Source organism: Meriones unguiculatus, chromosome 8, assembly GCF_030254825.1.
Source record: "Meriones unguiculatus strain TT.TT164.6M chromosome 8, Bangor_MerUng_6.1, whole genome shotgun sequence".
NCBI lineage: Eukaryota > Metazoa > Chordata > Mammalia > Rodentia > Muridae > Meriones > Meriones unguiculatus.
The window spans coordinates 82,139,164-82,163,784 of NC_083356.1; the positions used below are offsets into that span (position 1 = coordinate 82,139,164).

General features: G+C 38.0%; 1 protein-coding gene across 1 annotated transcript in view; it reads right to left on the minus strand.

Moving 5' to 3' along the window:
- The window catches only part of Lrp1b (LDL receptor related protein 1B), a 2,037,254-nt gene that overhangs the window by 602,793 nt on the left and 1,409,840 nt on the right, over window positions 1–24,621 (minus strand). Inside the window, exon 32 of the mRNA XM_060390094.1 lies at window positions 9,045–9,194. Within this exon, the coding sequence (XP_060246077.1) occupies window positions 9,045–9,194 (150 nt within the window). The remainder of the gene's footprint in view (window positions 1–9,044; window positions 9,195–24,621) is intronic.

Below are 24,621 nucleotides of genomic sequence, written 5' to 3' on the forward strand. Positions count from 1 at the left end.
GAAATGGCTCTAATTAATGCAGGTGGCTTCTTGTGCTGTTGCCTTCTGCCTCAGTCACTTTTGGCATAGTCGGCTGTTACTGCTCTTGACACCTTCCTTAGGTATCTTTATCCAAGGTTGGTCACAGTCCAAGCCTCTTTTGAGACCTTGGTACATCAATTTGATTATTTGCTCAGTTAACATTATGTGACTAAGCTGACTGTGCATTCAAGATGTCCCTGTCACAACTTCTAGAGCCCTATAAATGTAGGCTATTCCACAAAGGCCAGTTTAACTTTTTTCCTTTTATTTTTTTTTTTCTGTGTTTGATAGCAAAGCCAGAACATAGCATGCACAAATCAAGAGTTCTACCACTGAGCAGCATCCTTATGGTGGTTAGTTAAACAGTAAAGTTGCCACAACCTAAAATCATCTAGGAAAATAGCCTCTATGAGTGTATGTCTGCCAGGTTTGTCTTGATGTTATTTAATGTGGAAAGTACCAACCCACTGTAGGTGGCACCATTCTCTGTGCTTAGAGATTTATCTGGACTATAAAAGTGAGACATAACAAACATCCATTTCTCTCTGCTCTTGACTGTAGATTAGATATGACTGGCTGTCTTAAGGTTTCTATTTCTGTGATGAAACACTGGACCAAAAAGCAAGCTATCCAGGAAAAGGTTTGTTTGACTAACACTTGTATATCACTATTGATTATTGAAAGAAGTCAGGACAGGATCTCTAACAGGGCGGGAACCTGAAGGCAGGAGATGGTGCAGAGGCCATGGAGGAGTGTTGCTTACTAGCTTGCTCCTAGTGGCTTCCTCAGCCTACTTTCTGATAGAAACAAGTGGTGTTATCCCAGGCCTGGCCCCACCCACAATAGACTGGGCTCTCTCCCATCAATCGGTAATTAAGAAAATGACCTACAGAGTTGCCTGCATGTTGACCTTAGGGAGGCATTTTCTTAATTAAGATTACCTCCTCTCTTATGACTTCAGCTTGTGTCAAGTTGACATAAAATTAGGCAGCACTCTAGCTATTTAAAGTTGCTGCCTTAACTTCTCCACAATGATAGAGTGCAATCTGGAATTCTAATCTGAAATTTCTTCTATATTGCCTGTTTCAGGGTATTTTTTTTTTTATCATAGCAGCACCAAATGAAACTAAACAACCTCAAACTTTCACTTGTATTTTTGCGCCATGATTTGCATACTGCGTTCTTGTATTACAGTGTATCTCCAATCCCAGTTGCATTCCCAAACCCAGGATCTCTCCTTTTGCTCAAAATACTTAACCCCAACTAAGTAGTCATTATCTGCCCTCTCTCTCAATTCCCAAGACAAGGTAATATCTTTCATAGTTGTTAAAGGTGAACATTTTAAAATCAAACATATAAAAGGTGATGTCAGCCCCTTCTCAGAACTAGGCCACCAAGAAAAACTGCTGTATTTTTTATTGAGAACTTCTATCAAATCCCCTGGGTTCTGTGGGTAAATGGTTCACAGTCCATAGAACAATAGATATTTTGAAACATGAGGGGCTCAGATTGCTTTCAGATAGTAAAAATATATAAAACTAAAAACAAGAATTTGAATAAGTGTATCTATAAGTTTCTTAAAGTTTTACTCATTTGAATTTCATATGTATGAGAGGTTTGCCTGAAAGTATGAGTGTGTGTCATGTATGTGCTTTGTGTCTGTGAAGGGCAGAAGAGATCATCAGATGCCCTGGAAGTGGACTGAAGGATGGCTGTGAGTGCCCACGTGGGTGTTGGGAATCAAATCTGGCTCCTCTGGAAGAGGATTCTCAAGAGCTGATCCATAGGTCCAGACCTTCTTATTTAATCCTATTTCTGTGGTTTTTATCAGACAATGAATGTAGCTGTTTGATTCTTTGTTATCAATATATAAATATATATAAAGAAGTGGCTGTGGATCAGACAAGCAAAACGGATCAGTGGAAAATCCTGTACCCCGCAAGCCTGGCAACTTGAGTTCGATTCCCAGGACAAAAGTGAAGCAAAGCCTCTGAGGAGACATTCCACTCCGTAAGTTGTTCTCTAATTATCACATTCAGCCCATGGAAACATGTCCTGACCCACAGGCACAGCAATAATAATAATAATATTTTAAAAACAAGTCATCAGTAACAAGAGAGAAGATTTTTCCTAGAACTTGGTCATCTTCTACATAGATTTTAGATTTCCGCTCACCAGAAATATGAGAGGAAAATGTTCTTTATAAAATCCTTCTAGTTTGTCTTTTCCCATATATATATATACATATATATAGAGAGATACTGTATATATACTATATATATATACTGGATTACAGAGATATTTATATTGGATTACAGAGAAATTGCTTTATATGTAATAAAAGTATTACAGAAAATGAATAAGTAGCTCAAAATACATGGGAGCAGGGTATACAAGTCACATCTAATCTCATACCCCATATATTATTGTGGACTCAAATTTTTTAACCTAACAAAACTTTAGAAATAATTAAATGACACTTTGTAATAGATTATATATGGATCTCTAGTGATTAAATAGCTGATCCTTAAATCCACATACCAGTGACCTCCTATGCAAACACACTGGCTCCTCTGTCCACAGTTCTGTCTTACTTTTGTGACTTGCTACACGTGTTCTTTTCCCTGTTCAACCCTAACAGTGAAAGATGCTCAGAAGCTCCCATGAGGCTGTTTTATGCTTTACTTCTTAATTTCCAAAAATTATCAATAAGCTTATTTCTGCCAGTATGTTTGTTTCATTCATATTTTTCTTAATTACACAAATTGATTTTTCTCTCTTTTTAATTAGCTTAAATCTATAGGTATTTTAGTCTCAAATGGCTTATGAGAATAGGAAAAAGAAATACTGTGTTAAATAAAATCACTAAGCAATCCACAAACCCTAATAACAGGCAAGTTTGCACCTACTCCTCCTACATGCAAAGGCACTCAACATTGAGCAGCAGCTAGGTAAGGCTTTTAGGTCATTGTCTTCTTCAAACATCAAAAAGCCCTATGTCAGATGTGTCCAAAGAAAGTGAACTATAACAAACAGGGCCCCACAACTGCAAAAGCTGGTAACCAACAAATTGACAATGATGGCTAAGCTGTACATCCTTTCTAAGCATAAACTACTTTATATATATTTATATATATTCAACCTCAAATATATATAATAATAGAAAATTGCATCTAAAACTGGTAATTAAAGAAAAATAAGAATGGTAGTCGATGTTATTTACAGCTTCTAGCTATTCTGTTTGAAGGCAGTAACCATTGTATTTGCTATTTCTGGTAGTTAAAAATAGAAAGTTGGCAAGATTGTCTTTAGAAATGGGAAGAATTTGAAGTTCAGTCATCAGCTGGACAGAGCTTCAAAGATGTTAACGGCTTCTTTAGTCACTATATACAAAATAGAAATCACAGCTGAGCAAGTGAACACCTCACTTGCAGGAGAACAGAGAAGCACAGATGAGCCTGTATCCCAATGGCAGAACACAGAAAACATATCTAAAGCTATCACAGCTATGTGGGAAGAGTTATTTACATTTTTCAACAAAAAAGCTTTTCAATAAAACTGCAAATTGACTTAAGCAGTTCTGGTCAGTTCAAATGGCACTTGTGTATTCTTCCCGTACTGTCTCTTCATGGGTTTCCTCAGATGTCACTGTCATTAGCAACGCCTCTGTAATACTCACTTAAATTATCATCTCCTTGCTCTGCTCTCCACCCCTCTCTCAAGTTTTAACCATCACATCATTTACTAGTTTGTCTTCTTTATTGTCTGCCTTCTACATTACTGGACAAGCTTTATGAAGTCAGTGTTTTTCTCTTCATATACACCATTGACTCACAGGTGGAGCAAGCAATATCACAGAGCTCCTGGAGAAGTGAAAGAGACAATGAATGGTTCACAGTAACCATGTTGCTAGCAGTAAGGGCTCGAAATCTATCAGTTTTACTCTCTTCTAAGAGTTTATCTCAAAAAGAGGCAGAACCTGTCTCCATAAGTACATGCCTCAGGCAAAATATAAGATTCAGCCTAGGTTCCATCAACTACCCATGGTAGGGTACTTCATGGCATTCGACTGTCATCCCTCACAGCATAAATACCTGAATGGCATTTGCCTAAAACTGAATACTCTGTGCTAATAGTTTAAAGTTGTGAGATCTTGAATAAACGTACTAATCATCTTCAAAATTGGAATGTCTGGGATGAAAGGTTAATATATCACTTATAAGTAGATATTGGCCATATAATATAGGATAAACATACTAAAATCTATTGTCCTAAAGAAGCTAAGCAACAAGGAGTACCCTAGGGAAGAACCTTAATCCTCATTCAGAAGGGCAAACAGGATACACATCGGAAGTAGGAGAAGACAAGGAACAGGACTGGAGCCTTCCACAGGGGGCCTCTGAAAAACTCTAGCAATCAGGGTATCTAAGCAGATGCTGAGATTCATAGCCAACCTTTGGGCAGAGCGCAAGGAATCTTACGGAAGAAGGAGAAGATAGAAAGCCTAGAGGGAACAGGAGCACCACAAGGAGACCAACAGAGCCAAAAAATGTAGATTCAGGGGCCCTGCAGAGATACCCCAACCAAAGACCATGCATGGAGAGAACCTAGAGTCCCTGCTCAGATGTAACCCATGGGCAGCTTAGTCTCCATAGTTAGGTGAGAAGGGGCTATCTCTGACATGGAATCAGTGACTGGCTCTTTGGTCGCCTCCTCCTGTTGATGTGGCCTAGTTAGGCCACAGAGGAAGAGGATCCAGATAGTCCTGATGAGACCTGATAAGCTAGCGTCAGACAGTAGAGGAGGAGGATCTCCTCTATCAGTGGACTAAGGGAGAGACATAGGATGGTAGTTGGAGGGAGAGAGAGTGGGATCAAGAGGAGACGAGGAGGGGGATACAGCCAGTATACAAAGTGAGTAAATTGTAATAAAAATAACAATAAAGAAAAAAATTAAAAAGAATTAGAGGTGAGAAGTTAGCTGTACGGGGTAATTGCTCTCCCCTCAGCAAGTCCACATATTGTAAGCCGAGGCTCATTTCTTATTTACTATTATGGAGAGAATACTTGGCTTTATTATCCTGACTTCCTGACCCCCTGCCTGATTTCATTAGACATTTGAATATGTTCAGAAAGGAATGAATGCTCTGGACAGTGTAACATACAAATGAGTTAATCAACTGCTGTGTAACAAATTTCCCCATAGATTAGCAATTTAACACAGTAAATGCTTCTTATCTCACATTATCTCTTGGGCCAAGGATTTAGAAACAACTGTGTGGACGGTTCTGCTTTGCAGATTCCTTTTCAGGCTGTTTTAAGGCTGTTGATTTGTGCTTTAATCTACAGAGTTTCTGACCAGTCAAGAGCTCCCACTTTCAAGATGGATTACAGACAGGGCTGTGGGCTGAACATCTGTTTCTCTCTGCTTGCTCTTCTCCACAGGGTTTGTTGGGTATTCTCATAACAGGTGGCCTGGCTTTGCCAAAGTCAGCATCTCAAGAGAGAGGGCAAGCAGGAAGCCTCATACAGTTTATGCTTGTCTCAGCATCACAAATCAGCACTTCTGCTCCATTCTGTTTATTGTCAGTAAATCTAATCCACACAGAAAAACTAGGCCATATTTGTTGGGTTGTGTGTATTTGCATGCCTATATGTGTGCACATGGAGGGCAGAAGTTAACTTCAAGTATCATTCTTCAGGAGTTGTCCGTCATCTCTCACTGACCCAGGACCTATCAAACAGATTCAGTTGGGTGGCCAGCAAGTGCCAGGAATCTGTTTGGCCTCCACTCCCTACCCCTGGATTACAAGTTTAAGCCACGGTGCCAAGCATGGTACTTGGGTATTGGGGACTTTTATTTGGTCCTCATGCCTATATGACAAGCTGGTTAGCAATTGAGTCTTTCTCCCAGTCCTACCTTCTACTTCTTACAAAGAGAAATGTCAAGCCATTAATGCAAATATTCGAAAGCTTTTTCTAACTATTGATTTGCATTGGTTTGCAGTACCCTCAGATAATGGCACTGTGCTGATTTGGGCAGTACCAGATATTTAACATTTCTGCAGTATCAAGTTCAGTATGTTTTGCAGTTTTCCTACTCAGAAAAAGGACAGTAATGTCAGTGGGGTAAGTGGAAACTAATTTATCAAAAAGGCCACAATTTTGTATAGTGTAATATATGTTATAATATTATATGTGGTATATAATATAAAGACACATTGAGGGAAATAAAAAGTCCATTTTTGAAGTTGTATAACTTTTTTTAGAATAACATTTCATCTCATTTATTGGTTTCCTAAATGTTGTTTGGTAATTAGTTTTGATTTTGTAGATTATACAGGAATTAAGTTTTGAGCACAGTGTGAATGATAATTTTGAGATTTCCAGTTTTCGTTTTTGAGGTTCAACATGTGTGAAAGTACATATGAAAGAACATGTTATGGTTGCTTTGAAAATGCTGAGTCACATCAGTAACCTCACAGAGCCGCCCTGTAGAAGCCAGGGCAGGGCTCACACCTGCTCTGCTAGCATGTGGGGCAAAGATGCAAGAGGATCAAGAAAAAAGTCATGGGGAGCTGGAGGTCAATCGATGAAACCTTGTCCCACAAAATCAACTGAACAAAAATTATCCTAAAGGACAGCTGTGAAGTTTCAACCTTAAAAGAGGTCATTGAACACAGTTTGTGTGCATGAGTGTATGTGTGTGCGAACACAAGGAGCACATTAACCCTGGGATGTGCGATGTAGTTTTCTTGTCAACCTTGGTGTCATTCATGTGTGTTTTATATGTATATATGTGATTTGACTTTGTCTGTGTATATGTTTGGGTAAATATGTACACGTATATACACATATACGTGTGTCTATTAAATGTCAGTGTGTCTGTGTATGTACAATGGGAATAATGCCAACACTGAGCTATGTGACCGTGTACTCAGCACCCTGAATGAATTAAATGCTTAGGAGATTAGTCTAGCACAGGCTAATTCTGTTCTGGCTTTTTCAGAGAGGATTGGATCTTGGGGAGTCTCCCAAAATGAACAGATTAATTCACTGATAGAATTGCAATCTGAATAGATTAGAAAGAGGTGTTGGGTCATCTTCCTGTTTTCAGCAGCTGGGCAGTGTGGGCATGTCCTTGGAAGTTGTACTTTGCCCGGCTGATACTCTCTTGCTGTTTCTCTGTGCCATGGGGTGATTACACCTGGCGCAAGCCCAGAATCAATGTGGCTAGCCCCAGGAAAGGGAACCTTTGAAAGCAAGAGCCAAAATAAGAACTTATTAATTTAAGTTGTTTATATTAGTCATCCTGTCAAAAGAACATTAAACTTGACTAACAGCATATATAAACAGTACAGGAAATTCCCAAATGCCAGAAATAAGAAATTGGCATTTTTGTTTGTTTGTTTGTTTCACTTTGTTTTTAAGGAGATTCTTCAGTTATGGGTATAAATGTCTTACCTGGAGAAACTCTTATTTTTGGAAATCTCAAGTTCAAGAAATAATTGAGAAAAAAAAATGGCAAAAGGTAAGGTAGAGAACAAAAATGACAACAGAAGAAAGCCCTGGAAATCAAGTAGATAATGTTACACTGGCAGTTGGCAAAGCCTGTGCCTCAAAGGTCCTTGTGCCTTCAGATCACTGGTGAAACCAGGAATGTTAACCACACAGGGGCCTTTTCTCAATGGAGGAGATAAAATACATATTTTCCTGCCCAAGAGGCTGGAAGTGGATTTTGTTAATGATGTGGTGAGCTTTTTTGCTATCTGTAGAGTCAGACCTCACACAAATTTCCCCAAAATGCTTATCCCGGGCTCTTCCCTCTTGAGATCATTACCCATCCTTCAGGAAGATGTTTCATGTGTGTTATAGCCTGCTGACTTCTATTCTGTCTTGGGCAGAGGCCACACTAGAGTCTAAGCCTTACTCTAGGCCTAAGCAATAGAACCCACCTTCACAGTCACATGTGCTTTGTAAAGGAGTTACTGTGTAGTCGCACCTTAAGCTTTATTGTGTACCTGGAACTGGAAGGATTGTTGCTTGGAGAACTTTTCCCAAACTGTGACATGAACCACCTGGCATTAATGATCCAGGTTGATGAAATCAATCTGAACCCGGTTTTCATTCTCATCTCTTCACATGTTTGCTTCCCTGCCTGAACAACTTCAGGATTCTCCTCAAAGCCCAGCAAATAAAGCTAGAGAAAGCTGAGATCTTAATTTGACATTTATATAGAAATCAGCACTTTAAAATATTTACATTCACTTACACTGTAATACGTATGCATCTTTCTCTCTGTACACACACACACACACACACACACACACACACGAACAGTATCCAATGACAATCTCCTTTTTATCCTCTTTATAAGAAAGTGGAACACTGTTCTGTCTTAAGTAATTTCTAAATTTAAATTTTCATCGTTGTCATTTACTGTCTTTTTGTGTGTGAGTTCTCATTACAGCACAGCATAGTCTCAGACTCACTAGGTATCCCAGGCTGTAAGTCAGAGTCTTCCTCAGCTCTCTATGTGCTGAGGGAAAAAACATGTGCTGTTACATCTAGTTTTTACTCATGCAGTTTTCATGATCGGACATAAAGGTAATAAAATGTACTAGTTGTCTAAAAAATAAATTTTAAAATATTTCTCCATCAATACATTGTATCATATTATTTATGCATGTATGTGTAAACAATCATTACCAAAACAGAGCAAAGAAATACCCAACCCTTTAGATTAGATTTGTGAACAGGTGCAATAATTTTAAGGCACTATTTGCTAATTATATTAAGGGAACTGAGTTTTAATACCAGCACTAAGTGTCTAATCTAATCCAATCCAATCATCCACGCCTGTTTTCTAAAGTTAATAAAACAAGAAGAAGTTCACAGAGATGTTCCACCTGAATGTGTCTTTGGTGCTAATGAAACAGTAAGTTCGCTAGGGTTTTAATAGGTCATAATTAATCAGCTCCTAATCAGTGAGATTTAGCCTCACTGCAGAGTCACTGCACTTACCCATGATGGTTAAGGCTGTAGCTTTTGTTAATTCTTCTTTCATTGACTCTATTACTTCTAAATTACCACCATCCAGGTTGCACCGGTTTATGGTTCCATTTCCCGAACTGATCCAATAAAGCTTATTCTCCACATAGTCTATCGACAGACCTGTAATTAAATTAAACAACTTAAACATAATAACAGCCAGTCAAATTGCAATATTCGCTTACCATTTCTTGATTGAACAGAAAATAGGTTAAAGTTCACATTTTTTGTCTTGGAAAATAAGACAGGGATAATAGGAAGCTAGATATTTAGTGTCTTAGATAGCTGAGGGCATTAGACTTTTACAGGCAACTTTACAGTAGCTGCTGATAAAAGAAGTGGTGGCATTGGAAGGAATGGAGGCTCCATTTTACAGGTAAAGAGACTAATGCCATGAAACCAAGAAATCTGAGTTCTCAACAGAGACATCTGCATTGCTAGCATGTCCCACGCAATCACAGTTCACACTGAAGCAATGTCTCTGGGCATCTGTGCCGACCATGGAACCCACTGTGCAGAAGCTTATGGACTGATGTTCAGGTGTGACAGCGAACTGTTCCTGAGCTCAACCAGGAGTCTGAGAAAGCCACAAACAATTCTTCCAAAGCAATCAAACAACAGAAAGATGACCAAAAGGAGAGACAAAATAGTAGGTAGGAGGAACTGACAGGAGTCAAGTGCACTAAGAGGGTGAGAACTAACAGTTCTCGACTCCCTGGGAGTCAAAGGCCAGAGTGACAGTAGGTATCAGTGTCATTCTACTCACCAAGAACCACCCAGGTCACCTGCATGATATTTTACCTGTGGACTGTCTCTGTTTCTGGGAGAAGCAGGTAAAGTTTACCCACAAAGCCACAATGAAAACTATCAGGCATTATAGAGATACAGTTTTTAAACATTGTTTCTGATGGCTACATCAGGTGATTTATTTTAAATACTAAGAAAGGTAGTCAGGAAAACAAACACCAATAATAATAATAATAATAATAATAATAATAATAATAATAATAATATAAACATGGTCAAGTATGATAGCTCAGGATGAAAGTCTTCACCATGCAATTTGCTTAAAAGAATCAGCATGGCTTTTCTACAGGCTCTGTGCCACCTGGATATGCCTTGTCTAAGAGAAATCGGATATTGTGACTATATTTTTATAGTTGGCGACATTAGCCTCCTGTTTAGCTCTGTCTAATTATATTAAGGTACTACAAAGAATTAAATAAATACACACATTTATAGAGAATCCTTTCTAAAATGTGCAGTTTGTCTATGTCTATGAGGGTTCTAAATTGCTCCTGACGATCAAGCCCAGGCACCAGAGAGCTGCATGTTTAGATGGTTGTTCCTGCCCTCGAGATCACCCAGCAGAACTTGGTGTTGGCATTTTGCCCTTGGTTTGAAGGCGGAAACTGCTACAAGTGCACAGAGGAAAGTCTCTGTTAGACTTCCTCAGATGCAGTGTCTGAAGGCAGTACATCATATTTTGACCTCTTTATCTATGTACCCACGGGACACACTTCTTTCAGGGCCATGTGCCAGAAAAAGCTATATATGGGAAATATAAAATTTTAACTGATCATATTTCTGTCTTGGCTTTTGGCTGAAAAAAAAATCAAAGCATCAGATTTGTGAGCCATCTCCACTAGTAAAACGATTGCATCTACGCTATTGGTTTTAGTCTAGCATTGAAAGACAAATCTATTATTTTCTTTCACCTGGAATATTGAGATCAATACTCTTGTCTAGCTTTTCTTAGAGAATGTATTTGTTTAAGTTTCTTTAATTTTCCTTTTGGAGGGAGAGTGAACTTTTGTATTGAGCATGAGTGACTCCAGACTAACCCACAATTACTGAATCACTTTCTTAGCCACTGCATACTCTGCATTCTCTCTAGTGGGTGTTGGATAATGTGGAATTCAGCAGAAAAAAAAGTGACAGGTGGACCACTAAATTCCAGGGTCTATTACTCAATCCCTGCTTCTGAGCAGTATGTTCACAAGGGTCTCTGTCACAGTCGCTTGATTGTCTAGTATTCAGAGAAAGAGAACCTGTTAACATAAAAATGAACATTTATTCAAATATATCATGAAACTGTAAGATGCCTGAAATATTAAGATCTTCCTAAAAAGTGCCCATTTTGTTATGGTATCTTTCTGTAAAACATTTATGAAGATCATGTCGATCTAGTTATCAGAAAATTAAACTGAGATTAAGCATCACAATACAAGAAAATAAGGAAAAAGTCATCCCTTAAATTTAAAAAAAAATTATAAAAAGCAAAATACTTGCCATTCCCTATCTCTCTATTAGTGTAAAAGTTGAATTGATATCTATGTCTTGATTCTCATAGCCCTTACTATAGTCCAAACAAACTTTCTTCATGCATTTTTTACTTAAACATACTGGTTTTCTGAAAGGATAAAATGTTCCAAACTAATATAACTTTTACAAAAAGATGTAATACACATTGATATATAAACATGGCATTTAACAACTATATATTTCATTTATCATTAATAAAGTTTTATGTGTTGTAACAATTATAACTGCATAGGTCATTTTATCTGTTTTATATATTTTCTTTTTTAAAGACACAACATTTAACCAGTATATAAGTAATCACAATTAAAAAGTGAAGGTATTAAAGAGGTAATTTTTCTTTTCTATTTTTAAAAATTAATTTTATATATTTATTATATATTTATTCATTATAATTTATTCACTTTGTATACCTGCTGTAGCCCCCTCCTTTGTCTCCTTCCAGCCCTACCCCTCCTCCCTCTTCTCTCCCTATGCCCTTTCCCTAGTCCCATGGTAGAGGAGGACCTCCTCCCCTTCTACCTGACCCTAGCTTATCAGGTCTCATCAGGACTGGCTGCATCATCTTCCTGTGTGGCCTGACAAGACTGCAACCCCCAGGGTAAGGTGATCAAAGAGCCAGCCACTGAGTTTATGTCAGAGAGAGTTCCTATTCCCCTCACTAGGGAACACACTTGGAGACTGAGCTGCCATGGGCTATATCTCTGCAGGGGTTCTAGGTTATCTCCATGAATGGTCCTTGGTTGTAGTATCAGTCTCTGCAGGCTCCCCAGACCCAGGTATTTTGGCTCTCTTGTTCTTCTATGGAGTTCCTGTCCCTTCCAGGATACTGAGACTCATAGCCAAACTTTGGGCAGAGTGCTGGAATCCTTAAAGGGTTATTTTTAATAGTAAGACTTTGGAGAGATGTAAATTACTTAACATTGTTTATCATATACCAAAGTTTACTCCAAAGTTCTCCTCCTTGATTTTGAGTTATCATTGTCTGTAATATTATTAAAAAAGAAAGGCACTGAAACTCAAATCTGACCCAAAAGATTCAAATTCAGATGTCTAATTATTAGTCCTTTAGCTCTGACACCTTGGATGATGACACTTTGGGAGCCACCCAAGCCTAACTGCTTATCCACTGCATCTTCATGGACTGCTCTGTACCTCCTGGGAACACCCTAAACATTACGTTTAATGAATGCACTGGTGAAATCTAAGCATTCTCTCTATTGAAAGATTCTGTTCTCTCTTACATGATGCCAATATAAGAGACAATTCTAGATGGACTTAGCTCCCCAAGGTTGGTTATCAGTAACATGATCTATTGGGCAGAGGATATTGTTTGACTGGTAAGTGCAAGTCACATGAGCATAGAGACCTGGGCCATCCCCAGCACCCATGTAAAAAGCCAGATGCTGTGGAACATGCTTATAACCTCCAGGCTGGGAAAGTGAAGACAGGCAGAATGCTGCAGACTGGTGCTCACTGGCCAGCTAATAAAGAATAATTCCTGAAATGGTGGTTCCAGTGAGAGACAACCCTGTCTCACAAAGCAAGGTGGCCAGTTCCTGGGGAATAATACCCAGGTATAATGTTCTCCACAGTCACTCACATGCACAATAACACACACACACACACACACACACACACACACACACACACACACTCACACTGTATATACATGATGGTGTCTAGTGCATAGAACACTATCAGTAAAGGCCAGGTATTTACCATTAGCATGTGTCCTTATATACATGTAAAGCTCAATCCTGTTGAAGCCTTGAACCCTTGAACCCAACTCTCTGGTAATCATAGCTACTAATTCACGTGATTTAATTGTTAGGACAACAACCCTTTATCGAGCATGCTAGCAACTGCATCTAATTCCAGTTCTCAAGAGTATGAGCAGGAGGATCATATTCAAAGCCAGCCTAGACCCCTCTTTCAAATACAACAAAACAAAGATCTGTTTACACAATTATGCATAGTTTTCAATTATAAAGCAAAAACTTGACAACTTTGCACTGTAAAAGGTAGCAAAAGCCACGCTTGCATCTGGAGAATTTGTAACCTGAATACCCAGCAACAAGCAAGTATCACCAACAGAAGCATCCGATTCAACAGTCTAAGAAGTGCCAAGAAAGCATGGTAAATCTTAAACAGAAGACAATACACAGATGTCAAATGGGTCTGTGAAAAGATGTTCTATTTAATAAAAAACTCAAATTCGGATTACAATGAGTACTCTTATCCATGGCTCAGAATAGCTGAGATAAAAGTTCCTGTGAAAGCTAAGTGCTGACATGCCTCAGCCCAGAATATGAAATGATCGAGCAACTGTAATTAGGAGGAGCTTTAGAGGCCAACCATTGGGGTGAGCCAATGGCTTAGGGCCATAAGCTCTCGCCCCACAAACATGAGAACAGGACTTATAATCCCCAGAACTTAAGTAAATCCCAGCAGGTATGACTGATGCCTGTAATCCAAGCACTGTCAACAAGATACCTTGTCTTAGTAAATGAAATGAAGAATGATCAAAGAAGACACTCTGTCACCTTCAAGCCTACACACACACACATCCACACACACACACACAATACATTTGCTCACACAAATGCAAACATACTACACACACATACACATAAGACGGAACAAATACATAAAACCTAAGTATTATTCTTACCAAAGGACTTAATAATTGGACACCTGGAAACTTTCACCAGAAAATAAGAAAACTTTACAAACAAATACTTGTATGTGACTATTTATGGTGATTAAATTATAAACCCCAGAACTGTGAGCACGGCAGCTACCTTAGAGTTATGGACAAAACAAAGAACAAACTGTAGCTACAAAGGAAACAATGTCAGGGACTATACAGAAATAAATCTGCAATGAAAACGCAGTCTCTAAAGATTGCATGCACACTGCAGAGCATCATATCTTCCTGCGGAAGCAGAGGTGCGGTGGCAGGAGGGAAGTGGACGTAATGGTAAACGGATGAGCTGCTGTGCTGTCTGCCATCTACACCCAGAGTAACCATGTATAGACCTAAATGGACAAACACATAGAGAAACAAGTGGACTTAGACATCTGATTAAGAGTGGTGAACGATTACAGGAACTGTCTTGGCTGTGACACTGCACTCTATTCTATGTAATTGTTCAACTGGAAAACATTAAAGTTTATAGCAGTGCTCTCTGAATTAATTTTTAAATGTTTTTGATATTACATTTATATTATTTCCCAATTCTTTTTTTTATTATTTTTATTTTAATTTTATTTTTTTTATCAGTTACATTTTATTAACTCTGTATCCCAGCCATGTCCCGATCCCTCATTCCCTCCCAGTCCCTCCCTCCCTCCCTCATCTCCACCGTGCCCCTTTCCAAGTCCACTGATAGGGGGGACCTACTCCCCATTCATCTGATCCTTTTATCAGGTATCTTCAGGACTGGCTGCAAAGCCCTCCTCTGTGGCCTAACAGGACTGCCCAATTCTTTTACTCCTCTCAACTTTCCCATGTATCCTCTCTTGTTCTCTTTCAAGGTCATGACCTCTTTTTTTATTAATTGGTGTTACATATATACGAATCTTTACAATATGCATATGAATTCCTAAATACTATCTGCTCAGTCTGTTTCATGTTACTTGTGTATGTGTTTTTCAGGGGTGACTATTTAGTATTGTATTACAAATTGATGTGCTCTGCCTTAAATAAATTTCTCCTACTCTCAGCATTCTTTAGTAACTTGTAGTACTTTCTCTATGGTTGAGTCCCTCTGGGCTTTCCCTTTCTATATTATGTGCATTGTTATAGCCCTTGTTCAGGCTACATTTAGGTAATCATTTTGTTTAATCTCTAGGGATGTAACTTCTCTGATATTCCTAGGAAACAATCTCATACACACAAGAACTTTCTGCCCTCTTCTGCAATGTTTCCTGAGCATTAATTTCAGGAATTACATTGTGGACTTTTCCACTGAGGCTGGGCTGAACAACCCTGCCATTTGATTGATTTTTGTTTCTGTAATAGTCTCTGTCTATTATAAAGTTTTATTCATGAGTGGTGAGAACTACATTTATTGTGGACAGAAGGATGATCATTTATGATGTAGTTTTAGTAAAGCAGTGGTTTGAGGTTCTCCTCCAAGGTATCCATGACTTCACTAGCTCCAGGTAGCCACATGTCCAGCACAAGTGGGCCAAGTAGGCCTTAAGTCCAACTAGAAAGGAGTTGGTTACCACCAAAATATGTGTGTCACTACTGTGCCCTTAGGGCTATAGTAGTATGCTGGTCATTGTGGTAGGCTATTGGTTGTTTCCCTTGTTTAGAAGCTCACATTACCTTCTTGTAGCAGAAAAGCTAGTCCTCAAGATAGACAGCTTTCAGATCAGGTCAGGCAGTCCTGATGAGACTTAACAAGCTATGGGCAGATGGCAGTGGTGGAGAATGTCCCCTTTCAGTGGACTAGGAGAAGAAGCTAAGGGAGAAGAGGGAGGTAGGGTGGGACTGGGGAGAGTTAAGAGAGAGGCTTCAATCGGGGATATATAACGAATAAATTGTGAAAAAAAAGTGCAATCAAGGGTAACACTTGATAAACCAAGCTGCCTTTTCTTTTCCTTTCTTCCTTCCTTTTTTTCTTTCTCTTTCTTCTTTTTTCTTTCTTTCTTTTTTCTTTCTCTCTCTCTCTCTCTCTCTCTCTCTCTTTCTTTCCCTTTCTGTCTCTTTCAGCTTACAGGATAAAGTTCATACTGTGACCATATTTTAAGCATAAAGATTACCTTACTGGGCTGGAGAGATGGCTCAGAGGTTAAGAGCACTGGCTGCTCTTCCAGAGGTCCTGAGTTCAATTCCCAGCAACCACATGGTGGCTCACAACCATCTATAATGATATCTAGTGCCCTCTTCTGGCATGCAGGTGTACATGCAGATAGAACAATGTATATATAATAAATAAAATATTAAAAAGAATTACTTTACCTGCCAAACTAAAATATTCTGTCATGTAAAGTGCTCTAACTACTATATTCTTTCAAGACTAAGTAATAGTTCAATTAAAAATCTTCCATTCAATTCTTGGTATTTAATTAAACAATAGATAGTTAGAATACTGTTTTGTATTTAAAAAACAAATAAAGTTATTCAGCTCAAACTATTGAAGGCTGCAATTACTCCATCTCTAATGGCACAGGCAAATAAAATGTGAGTTGGATATTTTGATATGATTATAAATTTTTATGTTAATTATGCCATACATTTAAGTGGAGCAGCAATCAAGCAAAGAAATCAGTGAATTACAATAACAACACAAGTCTACATGCTAGAAAGACCCGGTGTCAATTTCTTATAATTTAAACTAGCATGTAAGGGTTCAGAAATAATGAACTGTGAATCACAATCTGCAGAGGAGAGAGGAATCTTGCATAGTCCTTCCTGCTCCAAAAGCCCTCTGCTCTGCCCTAATTGGCCTGCATTTCCCAGAAGTAGCAAGGCTCAGGAAATTTCTCATTTCCCTGTCTGTGCATCAAGGAATCCTGTGATTTTTTTTTCCCTTGCTCTTCTCTTGAAGTCAAATGAATGAAACTCAGTGAAATGATATGCAATGAAACCAGCTTCTCTGGTCACAGCATCATGGTGAAGGTTGAATGTGACTTTGGAAACATTTGGTTTGATTCCTAACTTAAACTTTTGTTTCAAACACTAATCTATTTCAACAAGCCACAGGCTGTGAATGTATGAAATGATCAACCCTCCGGGGAATGTCTCCTGTGTGTAATTAAGGTAAAGAATTCTGCAAATGCTTGAGTATTCTCAGTGCTCAGACACTGCGCCTATTTTTATTTCAAAGTAATAGCTTATACAGATCAGAGGTCCCAGACTGGAGTGAACACAAAGGCACAGTCTTGCGGTTGGGGGGAAGTGCAGTTAACACTTGTAAGAAGCCAATGCTTCTAAACAGACACTGGATCTGCTCTTCATATTCAGCGATATTAAGTAAAGCATGGCAGCAATCTCCAGGAAATGAAAATCACCAAACAGAGGCTCTTTCTGTCCTACTCACCTCATTTTCATAGATATTGTGTGAGAAAAGTAGTAGGAAGGCAGAGAAGCCAGAATTTACTCAGAAAGACTCATCATTAAATAATAGTTTTAATTGCTTGCAATGAGTAAGTAAGAGTATGAGTCAACAACGCAGTAATAAATGTACTTATGCTGTATTTCATGCTATTAAATATCACATGCATCAGCAAAAATGTTTTCTCTTTATTTTTTTCACACATTAATACATGCAATCACAATGCCATAGAATTCCAATTTAGTGAGCCTCAGGGGACTAGTTTTGAAAGCACTTTCCAAGTGAAATACCACAGCATGGATCCTATATTTCCTCATACAGCTTAACCTTGACTTTACACTAAAGAGAATTTTTTTTATGTAAAACTACAAAACTCTGTTGTCAAGTTATTTGCCTCATAAACTTAAATATACCACAAATACAAGAAAAAGCAATTGTACTGATGATTTTTTAAAAGTTAAAAAAAAAGACAACGTTCTGAAATATTTTATTATTTTTGTCTCAGTAAATGTTGTAAAATATTAAACAGATTTTAAGAAATAGTTCAGGAAATCATGGTTAAAAATATTATGACAAAAGAAGATCAGATAACATGTACCATGCCTTGAGTTGATTTTAAGTACTGTGAAGCCTGCTGAGAAAGATAAAAATATTACAACTAATAGGATTGGCATAAATGAGGGATTATTGTAATAAAATCAGGCTTCTTTTTCTTTACTTCCTGTGCTATGAGGCCTTGTCAATAAGAAGATGACTAGATCAATGCAGTCTCAGCCTATTGTTTCATTGTGTGAGATATCTCTGGTGAGGTCTTAATTAAAGTCAGCAGGGTACAAGCGTGACAATAGATGGAGAGGAATTAGTAAGCAAAACAAGCCCACAGAAAGTTTAGAAGCCAAGCGTTTTTACTTTCTTCTTCTAATTTAAACATACATTTGTTGTTTACAATTTTTTTTTCACAGAATTTTTTAAGAAAATGGCCACATAGTGCAAACTTACTAGCCTTACCTGTTTCCTGGTCAGGAATAAACAGACCACATATTTACTGAAGATGTCCTCCTGTGCCAACCATTGAACTAAGCTCCTGACACAATGACAAACCAAACACACTGTTCCCAAATTTTCTTTCCAGTTGACAGAGACAAGAGTCAAAAGGCAAAATAAATAACACTAACAGTGTCTATTTGAAAAGGTTTTAGCCCAGTCAGGAAGGTCTGACAAGACCACAAGAAGCCTTGTGAAAGCAGAAACACTTGGTTTATTAGAAAAGACAAATCAATAAAAGAGTTTGGAAGACATCTGGGCAAAGGAAATCTGTGAAAGGGTAGCCTAACAGTTAAGCTGCTGACCAAAAAGGGAAATCAAAGAAATCTTCACAAAGACATCAATGCGATTTTAGTTTAAATGACAAACAATGAAGAAATTATACTGATCTATTCTGTCGTTCCATAGCTGAGACACAGTAGGAGTTTAAATTTGTCTTTCTTTTTCTATAAACTCCTCTATGTGAACACACACAAGGCGTCGATCCTTCCAATCTCCTTACTTTCTTTTTTTCGTTAAGCTGTAAATGTGACCAAGTGAGTGGTTTGTAGCTGTCATTGAGCCAACCACGTGCTTTCTGAACAGAAGCTACTTGGTATATAAGAATTCATACTAAAGAACAATGAGTTGAATGTGAAGTTGTAAGCCTGCCTGCCTGCCTGCTTACCTGCCTTTCTTCCTTTTTCCCTTTCCTTCCTTCTTTCCTTTCTTCCTTTGCTTCCTCCCTATTTTTATTTCAATCTATAAATTTCAATGCACACATACTTCTTTGACTACCAGCTACAAATAATCTTTTGAACTTTCTTGCTTTTCTTAAGCTAAAAAGAACACATTTTGATAATTTACATAACATGCAGCATTAAAGTTACCATATGGTAAATTCATTATAATAAAATAACTTACCAACTTTCATTCAGGAAGCATGACTACTAAATACATTGCTGTTCATCTATCATCTCCAGTTAATATTACTTTTACATAAACTTGTGTAAAACTATATGGAAATCAGTGTTTAGACTACCATACATCAGTGGCTACATTTGCAAATACATAAGTATGCAAGCATATGTGTGTGCATATGGACAAGTATGTGAATGGGTAAAATATAGTTTTCAGAACTTGCAACTCTAATAAGAATGGGAATGGAAGTTGCTGTGATAGAATTTTAGATTTTAATCAACAAGCCTCAAAAAAGTAAAAAGAAAAAAAATCTTCAAAACTTGGGGTGATGTGGGAGACTACCCTGAACAGAATTGTGGTATTTGTAGGAAAAAAAATTGGTCCTGACTGGAACTTCCAGTTCTTACCTGATCATTTTTATACTGTTCTTCATTCTTCAAGGACCATCAAAGGATGTTAGCTCTGCCTGTCTCTTTCCCTTCTTCCCTACTTCACATACATACATACATACACACACACACACACACACAAACACACAAACACATAAGCTGCACATATGCACAAAGAAGAAAACATACTGGTATTGTTTCTCTGCTAAAACTCTGAAAAGTGTGGATATGATGTTCAAAAATAGGTGGGGAATTAACAGAGTGATGTATAAATTTCTTTGACAAAGATATATTAATACATTTTAAAATAAGTTGAAAATAGAAGGATCTATAAAGGAAAAGTGTAGAACTCTAATGAAAGGGTCAAAGTCTGGCATTTCCATGTAGGGGGTTCTCTCTTTGATTGATCTGGGGGACCCTAGGTCCCCTAAGGAATGTCACATAGCCCTCAGGGAATATTACTGAGCCTCACTCACCCTTTCCTGATAAGGAACCTGTTCATCAAGTGCCTGGGGATTCCCGGAAATAATCCAGGAATTAAGATCTTAGCTTTCAACAAATGACCTTCAATTGTACCTAGAGATTTCCCTAACCCATAGGATAATTAAGTACTGAGGTCTTCTTGTGGTAGGGAGGCGCTACTGCATGTAAATGAGGCACTGAGCCACTATATGTAAATCAAGTATCCCTAGCACTGCTAGCCCCATTGAATCAAACACATTTACCCTTGGGGCCCTTCCCACTGCCCAAGGTTTATAAGTCCTTGTTTCATGAAATGAATCTCTCTCACTCCACTTCTCCACCATGGCTGCCTGAGAGTCATCATTTATTCTAGGGAAGAAAGGGCTCCCCTCGTCCTTGAAGTCCCTGGAGATTCACAGCTGAACTCCTGGGGTTTGGCTGCCAGTCAGCCATGTGCTCCTGGCTGCTTCGAGTTTCTGTAATTCACCAACATGCCTTTTAAAAATTTTGTAGGTAAGAGTATTACTCACCAGAGAAACTTCCTGAAAGATATAAAAACTCTTCACAAGAAAACATCAACTGATTCCAAAATACCTCTCCTAAAAATCTTCTTGCAGTATTCACTGAGAAATTATGTTAATGGTCTACGTGCTAGCCAGCTGACTAATTGAAGGCCCTGCAGTAACCATTTCTCTAAATTTTAGTTATCATTTCAGCTTTACTCTCAGTCCTCTGATGCATTACTAGCACTAAGATGAATTTTATTTTCTGTGCCACTAAAAGCGAAAAACTCAGATGCTGTAAAAAGCAGAGTAGTTTTGATCACATTTGAAGGAGCTGACTTTCTATGAGGTAGGACATTCAGTCTCATTATCCAGAATTGAATCATGACGAGATTTCATCAGATTTGATTTGTATCTCACTGATTTTAGAAATGAACACAGTACATGTATTTACTTATTTATTTATTTTTAGTTAGAGAATTATGCCGTTTCCAAGATTTTTATGCTATGAAAAGCAATGATGATACGTCCCATGGCATGTATAAGAAGGTCCTGGAGCACTAACTAAATATGGGATTGCTGAAACAGGAGATGCTGCCTGTAACCTCTAACTCCACATAATCCCAGATTAGATACCAACATCTCCACTTTATAGAAATTGGAACAATTCCTTAAAATAAGATATTTATTAAAGTCATATGAGTTGTCAATAATTGTCAGAGTAGAGTGATGAGCACAAATTTGCTTGGCTCCATAAATATCATCTCAAACATCCCCAAAAGGCTGTATCAGGGACATTCCATCGAAACGTGAAAGGTTTTAAAATGCCAGCTAAGCTCTGGGTTTCTAAAGCTTCCCTTTGCTCCTGTGCTTAGATGTCAAAGGACTCAGGCTCCTCAGTTTGCACTGTTAGTTATGGATGGAGAAGTTCTGTGACTCAGCAGCCCAGACAGGGTTCTCATGTGGCAGAGAAAAACCCTCTGGCAGAGGTTTTACAAGAGTGCTGCTTCGAAAGTTTATTTTAAGCTAATTGTCAGAGACACAGTAACTGAAAGGAAATATGTATCTGGCAGTTTGTCACTGCAGTGAAAGCAGCATTCAGTGCACAGCAACCCAGGAAGCAAAGGAAAAGTGCAAATGGCAACACTCAACCCTCCCTCATTGACCTCCACCTCCACCACCTCTCAATCACCCTCCTTCATTTCCCCTCCCCTACTCATGCTCCCTCATTCACCTTCCCCGACTCACCCTGAATCCCCCTCCAGCACTCACCCTTCCAGTGAATAAATGTTCTTTGTAACAGGCAAGCTTTTGTGGAACTTTTACTTCAATATTTTACTAGGTGTCTGGCAACTCAGTACTAAAGGAGGCGAAGGCTTAAATACTGAAGCAAGCAGATAAATAAATATTTTGTTGTAACCCACGATTCCCAAATTACAGTGTAAAGAATTGATTTCTTTTCGTGGCTCTCAGCCATGCGCTTTCTGAGCAGCCTCTGGCAAGCTGTAGATGACCCTCCTCCATCTAAAAAGAGTACTTTGTGTGGATCTGGCCCCTGAACAGCCAGTTTCCTTTGCTCTGTCTTCTTCACAGAAAGATTTGCATTTCAATCTGCCCCAGATTCCTAACAGGAGCCTGAATTTCAACTGTGCACAAATCTCAAAACAGACAGTACAAAGAAAAGAACTAGTCTGTATATTGTTTACACCAAACTGTTTGTTTTAGGCTATAAGTATACATGAAAGGCATTATTTCAAATCTTTGTGATAGTGAACTTCTTTTAAATTATTACAATTGAGAATGAGCTACTTTATGTCTATGTTTCCATATTCTTAAAATTAAAATTAAAAATTAAAAATTCTTAAAGAAACTATTGATGAAAAACTTCAGGTTATATTAATTATTTTCTCAACCTAAAAATATTCTATATACATCTCAAACTATGATATTCTACTGTACATTTTGTCATGCTCATGCATTTAATGTAAAAGCAAAGTCAAATTACATTGTTTTTTTTAAAAAAAAACTTTGAAATTACAAACAAACATTATACTTCTTGCCTCACAAAAGGTAAAAATGTGAAAAAAGAAAATGGAGGGTATGAAACCATATTAGCACACACAGATACCTGTTACATAGTATTCCTTAAAATTATTTCTTTTTGTCTGATTACAAAGATGTTTTATAGGAACATCTCAAGAATATCAGCACTCTTCTGATTATACAAAACAATTGATTGTTTAAAATGATCCTAATATTTTTCTATTAAAAAGAATTGTTTTTCTCTATCAATGACAATAATCTTTCCTTCTTGCCTCTGAAGTAGTTCAGAGACAATATGAAGAATTGACATATCAATTATTTCTAGCTATAATCATCTGAGGAACTCAAATTTTCTTTTAAATGGATCCGTGACCTATTTTGTCCTTTGTGCTACAAGCCACCCATCCTTCCACATGGCTTGATAACACTCATCCTTTCTGGAACAAGGCGGGGCAAATCTGTCCACTGAAAAGTGGAAGTATCATGCTTGGTCATTTCTTTGGACTCCAGTCTCACCTGAAGTCCCACATATGTATGTAAATTTAAGTAAACTTCTAGACTTCCCTCTTTCTTAATTAGTTCTTGTGCTAAATAGGATTCTGGAAGCAACCAAAGGGCCCGTAAGAATTTAATAGGCTTATTTATTTCTGCAGCCTCCACTCTGTTCCATTGATCGTTTTTGTCAGCACTGTGCAGGTTTTGTTACTGTAGTTCTATGCCATAGGTTGGGATTGGGCACAGTGATATATCTAGCCCTGCCATTTCTGCTAGAATTGCTTTGGCTATTTTGGATTTTGTGTGCTTCCACTAAGTTTCTCATATTGACTTTTTTAGTCCTATGAGCAACATAATGGGGATTTTTGATAGGGATTATATTGAATATGTAGATTACTCCTGAAACACGTTAGTTTTTACACTATTGGTAAGTCCATAAATATGGAAAGTTTATTTATTTTCCTGCCTTCAATTTCCTATGAAAGAAGGAAATTTAGTTCTCTCATAAACTTGCACATGCTAAGCAAGAGTTTTCTACTAAGCTGTATTTTCAGAGAACAAATTACTGTTGTGTGTTGATTTTTATATCTTGCTATTTTGCAAGTTTTTTTTGTGTGTGTTTGTTTTGTTTGGGGGGGGGAGTTTCATCAATAGGATTGGAAAGCTTTTGCATAACAAAGGAAACAACTGCCAGAGTGAAGAGGCAACTGCACATTGGAAAGAAAATTTTGCCAATTACACATCAGACAGGAGGTCTATATAAAATACATACATAACTCCAAAAATTAAACAGCCATCAAAAACCCAAAATATCTAGCCAATACATATCCGAATGAATTTAATTGACTTGAGCAGGAGAAAAAAATAGAAACTATCGACAAACAATGGAAAAAAGTTTTCAGTACCCTTAACCATGGAAGAAATGTAAAATAACATCACATTATGAGCTGAGGAGAGGGTCAGCCAGTAGAGTGTTTGCCCCATAAGCATTAAGACCTGGATTCTATACCCAGCCCCATGTAAAAAGTCAGGTGTGGTGGTGTCTACATGTAATCTCAGAGATGAGGAAGAGACAGGAATTGCCTAAGGGCTTCTTGCCCATCCAGCCTAGTATCCACAGAAGCCTCAGATCCTAGCCCCAGGCACAAAGTGGACAGTTTCTAAAGAGTGAAACCCAAGGTTGATCTCTGCCCTCCACATTTATACACACATGTGAGCACACACATATCCCTACCTTTACACATGAACATGAAAGTATACATGTAAATATACATATATATATATACACATATATATACACATGAACATGCTCATATGTATG